Below are 9,513 nucleotides of genomic sequence, written 5' to 3'. Positions count from 1 at the left end.
AACAATTCTTATGAAAATAAATTCTTTTGTTGGAAACGTAAGTTTCCAGGGAAATTTGCCCCCAAAAGCCATGCAGGTGAAGGAGGCCATCCCCGGCACTTTAGGATAATTTTCAAGGTCATCCGAAATGCTGAATGGGCATGGCGCGACCGCAGCAGAGCCAGAATGCTTGCTGGAAGCACGGAAGTGAACAAAATACGTCACAACGGCAGCCTACAATTGCCCCAAGACAAGGATAACCAAATTTCCTTTGTCCTAAATCGTGATCCTGAGGTCGGTACGCTCCGTATATAAACCGGTGAAATCTGAAGCCGAAGAGTCGAATCGAGAGATCGAGTCCAGAGCGGAGTGCTGGTGTTATTTGTGCGAGAGCCGTTAACCTCAAGTCAAATGGGTGAGATCATCGTACAGGGCCGTGCAGATTGCTACTTTATTGCAGAAGCTGTTGTTGGTGACTATCAAATCACCAATTTGTCGCTGTTGCTAAATCTAATAAATTCATCTCTTCCCAAAGAATTGTCTCAACATTATACAGTCCACTGACCAATCCTGGTGTGTTCACAACATCTTTTTTTCAGATGAAAACATTGGTAGTACCGCTGGAAAAATTAATGAAACCATTCCGTATGCACATTCATTTAACGTTTATTTTTCACTCATTTCTATTTCGACTCCTTGAAATCCTATTTCGGTTTCACTTCTTTTGTCATATCTCAACAAATACTCACTCAGGAGCTGTCCGGATAATTTTATAATAGTTGGGGAATAATTCGCTACCAATGTAAATCAATTGCCTTTGTTGAGAATCTTTTCTCTATACCTGCCCATCAATATTTAACTCCCTGTGGTAAAAGCACTGCTCAGTGTACGAAATCAACGGTGACGTAACACCAGCCGACTCCCTTGTTTTTCTCAATGGAAAACAATGGAATTGCATCTAAGCGGTCAATAGGTCAGCGTTGTGTTGTATATCTGCCACAACTCTGGTGGTTAGCTGCTGAAAAAGCAAAGTGAAATGTGGCTCACAGCGCGGCTGTTCAGACTACGGCTAGGCTGCACAGTCTGAGCGATTGGGCAACCAAGCCGATTTTCTGATTGTTTTTGATCTAGGTCACCGGACGTGGAGCTAGGTCAAGAAAAAACGTATAAATATGAGTGAGGAGGGAGGAGGGAAAAAACAAGCAAGAAAGTTATCCTTTCAGACGCTTGAACTGCTCCAGAGCGATCGTTTCGTTATCTGTCTCCTAACGTCTGAATGAAATCGAATCCACATCATACTTTGTTCAGATCATTTATAATTAGAAACCTACAATCCACTTACAAAAGAGATCTGCAAGTTCCAAAGAAAGATTTCTCAACATTAGGTCCTCTGAGCCGGATTTCGACTGACCAGCGACGTATCGATCAAGTTCACGATTCATCGCTGACGTTTTAACATGAGGCATCCCAGGAAGAAGATCATCCCTTTTGACACGAAAAGAAAGTCATTAGAACACCGAATCCAGCGATTGCAGCGTCAGTGTGAAACGAAGCAGACTTGGTAGCCATCCGCAAAGCAACAAACGCAGTCGATGAGGGGAAAGAAGCTTTCATCAACTCCCGCTGAGCGAGACAGGAAGAACTACCCGACAGCGAAAAGGCTAGGGCACTTGCCGACTACGATCAGCTGCTGGAACTAGTCACGCAGCTTCAAAGCAGAGCGAACGATCTGTTAAAAAACTCCAGCCAGCATCCGGACTTGTCACACAACACCACAACGCAGCATCAAGGTGAATGCGTGCCGCTGAGCGCCATTGTCCAGATCCCCAAGCTACCAACCTACAGCGGGGACATTCTCGAATTCAATGCATTCTGGGGCCAATTCGATGGTGCAGTGCACCGTAGAAAGGACTTCGACAATGTCATCGAATTTGTCCATCTGAAATCATGCCTTTCCGGCAAAGCTCTCCAACTCGCTAACGGCACAGAACTACGAAGATTTAGTGAAATTACTTCGTGATCGTTTTTACAGAACAACCGACATCTTGGACGCCCACATCAACCGTCTTCATGGATTGCAGCCAGCATCCAGCCACAGTCGAAAGGAGTTACTACGGCTGCACGACGAAATCAACAGCCAACTGTTGGAGATACGCGCACTAGGAAGAGTCATTGACACACGACACCAAGTTCATATCTGGCTTCAGATACTGTTCCCCAGGCTAGCCAACTTGCTGCCGTCACTGACTCGAACAAAGTGGAAGGAGTACAGCACCAAACTGACTGAAGAAGGGTTGACATCGAAGGCGTTCCTATCCTTCTTCAGTCAGCATGCTCTCTGTATGGATCACACGGACAACTTGGCCAACAGGAAAACAAGGTCTCCCCCGGCACGACAGAACATTTGAAGACAAACACGAAAACACACCACGATCGATGTGCTCCACGCTTCAATCACTCTTAAATGTCCAGTGTGCCGAGGTGACGACCACCACCTACCAAATTGCAAACGATTTTTAAGCCAAGGGCGGGAAAAACGCAAGAAAACTGCCAGGACACTGCATTTGTGTTTCAAATGCTTGCAACACGGACATCGAGTGACAGAGTGCAAACTGAAAGGTCGGGGTTGGAACTTGCACCGTTTACTAACATCAACGACCCCAAATCAACAAACTCGAAGACAAGCAGATCCAGACAACGAGAAACACCCAACTCAAAAGAAGTCGCGTCTCAAAGAGAAAACGGAAGCAAGTGAGAACGTTCTACTCACCACTACTCATGGTCTCACCAGAATACGCTTCCAAACAATACGCGCAATAGCACATGGTGCCGAAGGAAAGCGAATGACAGTGAACTGTCTGTTCGACAGCGCCGCAGAAAGGACTCTGGTAAGAGAAGACGTAGCACAAACCCTGGGACTTGCAGGACCAATCGAAACAATCACAGTGAAGGGAATGCATAGCATCCACTGCAACTCAGCAGCCTCCAGAAGAATTCAGCTACGACTAAGTCCTTTGATGAGCTATCATCACGAAGGAGGCAACCAACCCATTGAAGCCCTGACGCTCACTAAGATATGTGATGACATTCCATCAGTGTCCTTCCGGAGCAAGGACTGGAAACACCTGGAACAGCTACACCTACCAGAAGAACGGGATACGAATCTCCCAATCGATATTATGATCGGTCTCGATTTCTACGGTTGATTTCTCAGCGAGAAGATCCTTCGAGGTGGCCATGACGATCCGGTAGCAATCGAAACGACGCTGGGATGGGTCGTGTTTGGCCCGGTGAATCCCTCGCCAAATACAATATCCCAAGTCAATTGTGCTCAGATTGAAAACGAAATCGAACGGACATTGAAGAAATTTTGGGAGCTGGACTCCATCGGCATCAAACCCCAAGAAGAGAATCCAACTCAAGACTCGGTAAGCGCTAAGTTTCACAGTAATCTAACATATGATGGTTCACGGTACACTGTGGGGCTACTGTGGAAACCCGGTGAAATCCGGCTACCTAACAATCGCTCACTGGCCGAGCCACGACTGCAAGCCATGGAAAGCAGCATCATGAAAGACCCAGCCAAACAACTAGCGTACAGCACGGTGATCGAAGAATACATCTGAAATGAATGGCTAGAAGAAGTGACAAGCCAGCACGAGCAGAATGGCAAAACTTGGTACCTGCCACATCATGCGGTGTACAAGACAGTTGACGGTGAGTTAAAATGTCGAGTAGTGTTTGACGGGTCGGCAAAATATGGCGGTGTCTCGCTCAATCAATGTCTTGAAATTCCATCAGTACGAGTATTTAAGACAATTTTGGTTGGTGACAGACCACCGTCCGTTGGTACGAATATTTCACAAAAAACGCGACATAACAAAAATCATTAACAATCGCTTAATACGATGGACACTCGTATTATCTGCTTATGATTAAAAAATAAAATATCAGAAAGGGAAAGAAAACTATTGTGCAGATGCATTGTCCAGACTGCCGATGCAAACAGAAGAACCATACACAGTGGAGAATAGAGAAATTAAAATAATAACAATGATGAAGTTAGATGACCTGTGGCTTTCAGAAAAGGAAATAATTCGAAGAAGAGCACAAGACAAGGTGCTAAGAGAAGTAAAAAAATGCATTGGAGACAACTGGCTAGAAAAAAATCGATAGGGAAATTAAACAATTCTGCCAAGTACGTGAAGATATTGCAGAAGAAAATGAATTGTTATTAAAGGCAGGAAAAATTATAATTCTAGAAACACTCAGAAGGGAAATTATGAAACTGCAACATGAAGGACATCCTGGCATAACATAGCAGCCGTGAAAGCGCTCACGAGATATTATATCTGGTGGGTGAACTGTGAACGAGATATTGAAATGTTTGTGGAAAACTGTTATCCATGCCAAGAGAATCGAGAAAATGAATAGGAAACACCACTACTCTCCTGAAATACACCGTCAAAACCATGGACATGAATTCATCCGGATTGTACAGGGCCTAGTCAAGAAAGACAATGGATGATAGGAATTAACGCGTATTCCAAATGGCCTGAAGTCAAAATGATGAAAACAATAACAACAAAAGCGCTAACTGAGAAATTACAAGAGTGATTTGCTAGATATGGAGTACCAGCTACTATCGTGACAAACAACGGTCCAGCGTTCCGATCACAAGAATTTAGAGACTTTTGTAGACAAAATGGTGTCAAACCATCATCCGTATCATCAGTTCGTATCATCTGAAAACAAATGGTTTAGCAGAGAGAATTTATAAGAGCATTTACAAGAAGAATGCGTCCATCGAAAAATGATGAAGGTGAGATAAGTAGGTGAGTTCAGAAATTATTATCATCATACAGGAATACACCACACAAGAGAACAAGACGATCTCCGGCATAATTACATGTGGGAAAAAGATTACCGACATTGTTTGACAGAATTAAACCGGATTTGAACACCAAACGTGACATCGAAATATGGAAGCAGAAAATGTATCAGGATAGGAAGAGCAAGAGCAGAGAATTCAGGATAAGAGAAGTGTGGATAAAGAATCAGCTGAAAAGAGGATGGAGCCCAGGAATCACAGATCATCAGAAAGGAAAATTGTCTTATGAAGTACTCGTGGCAGGAAAAAGAAAACGGAAGCATGCGGATCAACACAGAAAGCAAAATGGCGCTCTGGATATGAGTAAAACCGATCCAAGGAGAATGACGCAGAAATAAGAAGACAGCAAAATAGTGCATTAAACGAAGAAAATCTGAGACGCAGCAGTCGCAAGCGCTACACTCCGAAAAATGGCAAGACTGCAGAATATTCCCAACTCAAAAAAAGGGAAAGCGAAAAAGAAGATGTAGCATATGTACTTAATCTGTTAAAAAAAGAACTGCACATGAATAGCTGATAAATACAGTATGGATGTTGTTGTGCTTTCTTGGTGTGTGTGTGTGTATGTATGTGCGTCTGTTGTAGTTAAGTACTTGATTTAGAAGTGACCTAGATCTTACAATTACCTGTGTTTTTTATTTTATAGGAAAACGCTGCAATATGAAGTTGTTGAGAGAAACGATATTTGCACACGTTTCGCGATCGTCAAACGAAACGATCTTCAATTTTCAATCTAACTTGTTGTCAATAAATGAACTTGATTTTCTTTAAATATAGGTTGGGAACTTGAAAAATTTGTAAATAATTTTGAAAATTGTAAAAATACGTTTAAAACAGTTGTTTTTATTTTTTATACCAATAAACATTGAAGACAAATCATATTTTTTCAAAATCGTGTAATTTGAATTTAACAAAAATGTTTAAACTTGTGAAAGGAACTTTAAACAATGAACTTTAAAAGGCTCTTTAAAATGTATCTTACATTTTAAAGTGTCTTCATTATAAATGGCATGATATAACAAGATTTCATTATTTTCTCGTTTTGACTGCGATGAAGTGTCTTTTTTGCCTAAGTTCTCTCCGATCAAATTTGGTAAGTAGTATTTTAAGATATCTTGATGAATGAGTAATCATGGTTACTGAGAGAAAGAAATTATTCCAATTCTAATTTATTAATTTCTTTGTTGATTGACCTGAATTTGTTCTACAGTGTAATTTTTCTATAAATGTACTTATAAAAAACTAGGCTTTTTTTCAAAACCGCTGAATATTTATATTTTTCTAAAGCTTTACTTCAGTTGAATTTCTGATGGTAAACTTTTATTTGATTAGAAGCGAAACATTTATTGTTTAATAAAGTCCCGTTAATACTTTCATCAGTTTCAGATGCAGTTTATTTTATTCATCTAGAAATCATCACATATTTGATATTTAAACAGAATATTTTTAGACTGTGCTGATGGCGGTGACTAAAGTTTCACTGGTCGTGTCAGTAATCTGTTTACTTATGGGAGGAAGTGCTGATGGGGGTTGCCCGGTTTCCAGCACGTGGGATAATTATGGAGGAAGAAAATTAGATGATGGCGGATGCCTAACAGTAGTCGATATGTTCGAAGTGAAAAAATTCTATGGACAAGTCACTATCGAGGATTTACATCGATTCTGTGCGAGTTCCTTCAAAGGCGGAAAACTACTGTCTTTCACTGATTCTCAGAAATTGCAAATGCTTGATGGTGTCAATTTTAAACAGGCTGTAGCATCGAATATTCTAATACATCCTGGGGTCCGAATCTTTGAAAACAATATTACAGTGAAGCAAAATGTTCACGTTGAAAAGTGCGGGCAAACCGAGAGACTATCATGTGATGGTTATCCGTATGAATACATATCTAACGGAAATGGTACAGTTGACGGTATGTTGTTTAAATGTGCGGAGAAGGGGTGTTGTAATAATACTGATTGTGATGAAAGAGTTTCCGTGCTCACATATGAAAGCACACTTCTTGCTAATTTTCCTGATTTGTCGCACGGCAGTTATTGCCGATGTTTACTTTTAAATTCAACATTCTTAACATGGAATTTATCAAACGACCATATATACGACTGTGATGACATGAAATGTGATGTATTTATTTGTCAGAACGACGAATACACGGATTGCAACGAAACTAGAGTTGAAAACTGTACTTATTTATTGGAAGCCGGAGATTGTAAAGAATTCACTTACGAAGTGATATCTGAAAAAGAACATCCCTATGGAAGGGACTGTGAAGAACGAAATTACGGAGAATCATGCTTGTGCCCTTGCGCAGGAACATGGACTGAGTGGTCCATTGTATCACAAACGTGTGGTAAAGTTGTTTCCAATAGGTATCGTCCTACGCTGGATATGGTATCAGAAAATAAAAGTTGCGATGGAGCGGAAGATTCATGTTGCAAGGAGACCAAAGAGGACTTTGTAGTTTGCGATCACTACAAGTATACTAGGATTGAATATGAAACGTTCAAAGAGAAATGCGAACGGCAAAAGGGACAGGTGAAAGCGACAGAAATTGAGCTTGTATGCGTTTGTTTGCGTAGTGAGCAGTTTGGCGAATTTTGTGAAGAAAGTAATACTTTAAAAAAAATTGCATATATTATCAGTGTAAAGTTTTTAATGGAGGATTTTAAGTTTTGAATTAATTTTTATTTTGACTGTTGTTAAAGTAGCGAGTTTAATCTGTAATTTAATATTTCAGCTGCAGATTTATGCAGTGAGCACAAATGGTGTCTAAATGGAGGCACCTGCCGCAACTACAGAGGGAATTATAGATGTCATTGTACCAACGGTTTTTCAGGAATGAACTGCACCGATGGTAATTACGTCATTTTTTATTTTACTTTTTATTGTAATTAATATCAGCAATGAGCGAATATGCACTTCCTTTCTACACTGTACATCCCTCTGAATATGCTGTTTACATTGATTTCAAACCTATATTTCAGTTGTCGAAGTGTGTCAATCAAATGAGCAGTGCCTAAATAAAGGAGTCTGCGTTTTGCTTCAATCAGGCAATGTATGTGAATGTGATGATCAGTTTTTTGGTACTAACTGCGAACTGAGTAAGTTACTTGATTGAGCAGTATATTTTTATTTCTTTCATAAATTATTTTCTGATCATTATATTTAAAGGAAGTGTTTAATAACAAGTGTAATTTGTGCATTTTTTTGACATTTACAGAAATTGGCAGCTGTGAAAAAGCACTTTGTCAAAATGATGCAGCATGTCTTCAAGTCACGAACAATGCATATAAATGTGATTGCCCCTATAAATACGAAGGAACGTTTTGTGAAAAAAGTAAGTTTAATTCATGCAAAACCAAGGGAATTTGCAATCATTATTCAATTTCAGAATTGTCTACTGTGGAGATTTATATTCGGCTAATAACAAATAGCCTTGCTTTCCAAATGGCCCTAATTATCATTGTGCTGATAATAATTGTGTTTGGCTGCTTCTTATTAATTATGGTAATATTTCTGTTCTATTTATTAGATTTTTGCGAAGCGGACTGCATTTAGCAATTTTATTTTAATATCCGTTTTAGCTGAAAATTTATAAATCGAAAAGGTGTTTTGAATGTTTCATTCTGCTAATAATTCATAAACTTTCCTTCTTTTTACATGATTTTCCGAATTTCTTGAACAGTTTTCAATTTATTAAGCAGATGAATGTAAACCCGTATTTATAGTAATTTTGTATATATCTTAAACTATACATTTTCTTTAAACTTAACGTTATTTGTGATTATTTGGCATTGCAGGCTATTCGTGGGCATCATATCCGCAAAGAAACTTCTTTTGAAAGAGTGCTTAGAACAGGGCTAGAGTAAAAACTTACAAATCATTGGAATAATGCTTATAAATGTTATTCTGCGTTTATTGTAGAAAGAGAAAAGCTGTGATTGCTCAATACGATGCTAAACATAAATTAGGTAATGAAAAAGGTACAACACAGAAGTCGAGCAGCTCTGCCGTTGGGTAAGACATTACAAATCATGCAAATTATGCTCACTGTGCCTCATTTTACATGTATTTAAGGCAGGAGGTGCATTTTGGAAAATTTCGAATATGGAATAAATCATCGGTTCGATCATCGGATTCTGAAGCAGCCAATGGGTATGAAATTAGAAATATAATAGAAATAGTGTATGTAAAATTAATTTTGCATGTACTTTAGCTCAAGGAAAAAATCAAAAAGCAAGAAAGTCAAGGTCTCACATCGGGATGCCAGTAGGCGGATGAAATTGAAGGGAAGGAAGAGCAGAAGCCGACGTTCTCGTTCACAATCAAATTCACGTCATCGATCGCGTTCGCGATCACGATCTCGTTCGAATTCTGCTTCTCGAAGAGTTTAGCCCATTTTTTTGTAACACAACTGATTTCTGTTATTCTAACTATCACCTTGCACTCATAGTTAAATTATTGTTGTATAATTTATTATTATTATTATTATTATTATTATTATTATTATTATTATTATTATTATTATTATTATTATTATTAGTATTACTGCCGGAAACTATCTACCGGGAGCCTAACATTGCTTCTCCATTGCGGAATGATTGTTTGAAAAGAAATAGAATACTGTGATTTAATTTCCATC

At 39.2% G+C, this 9,513-nt stretch overlaps 4 protein-coding genes across 4 annotated transcripts; all 4 read left to right on the top strand.

The window, feature by feature from the left end:
• Window positions 1-42: 42 nt before the first annotated feature.
• Tsp_12354a (conserved hypothetical protein) lies at window positions 43-398 on the top strand (the record flags this gene model as incomplete). The annotated part of the gene is made up of 2 exons (XM_003371063.1): window positions 43-273; window positions 312-398. Coding segments are annotated over 2 exons (318 nt in total), but the record flags the coding sequence as incomplete, so codon positions are not given.
• A 517-nt stretch (window positions 399-915) lies between these two features.
• Tsp_12353 (Tas retrotransposon peptidase A16 superfamily) lies at window positions 916-3,605 on the top strand. The gene is given in 6 exon segments (XM_003371062.1): window positions 916-1,010; window positions 1,288-1,428; window positions 1,726-1,995; window positions 2,012-2,359; window positions 2,390-3,180; window positions 3,211-3,605. 6 exon segments carry the CDS (start codon window positions 916-918, stop codon window positions 3,603-3,605), a joined length of 2,040 nt encoding a protein of 679 aa, XP_003371110.1.
• A 1,171-nt stretch (window positions 3,606-4,776) lies between these two features.
• On the top strand, window positions 4,777-5,208 carry Tsp_12352 (conserved hypothetical protein). Its single transcript, XM_003371061.1, has 3 exons — window positions 4,777-4,801; window positions 4,845-4,890; window positions 4,923-5,208. Exons 1-3 carry the CDS (start codon window positions 4,777-4,779, stop codon window positions 5,206-5,208), a joined length of 357 nt encoding a protein of 118 aa, XP_003371109.1.
• A 713-nt stretch (window positions 5,209-5,921) lies between these two features.
• Tsp_12351 (conserved hypothetical protein) lies at window positions 5,922-9,259 on the top strand (the record flags this gene model as incomplete). Its single annotated transcript, XM_003371060.1, has 9 exons — window positions 5,922-5,963; window positions 6,321-7,479; window positions 7,609-7,725; window positions 7,856-7,972; window positions 8,092-8,208; window positions 8,263-8,353; window positions 8,796-8,888; window positions 8,949-9,026; window positions 9,161-9,259. Coding segments are annotated over exons 1-9 (1,913 nt in total), but the record flags the coding sequence as incomplete, so codon positions are not given.
• Window positions 9,260-9,513: the final 254 nt, after the last annotated feature.

Source organism: Trichinella spiralis (genome assembly GCF_000181795.1).
Source record: "Trichinella spiralis strain ISS 195 chromosome Unknown Scfld79, whole genome shotgun sequence".
Lineage (NCBI taxonomy): Eukaryota > Metazoa > Nematoda > Enoplea > Trichinellida > Trichinellidae > Trichinella > Trichinella spiralis.
Note: the sequence above shows the minus strand (reverse complement) of the source record. Positions and strands in the feature narration are given on the sequence as shown.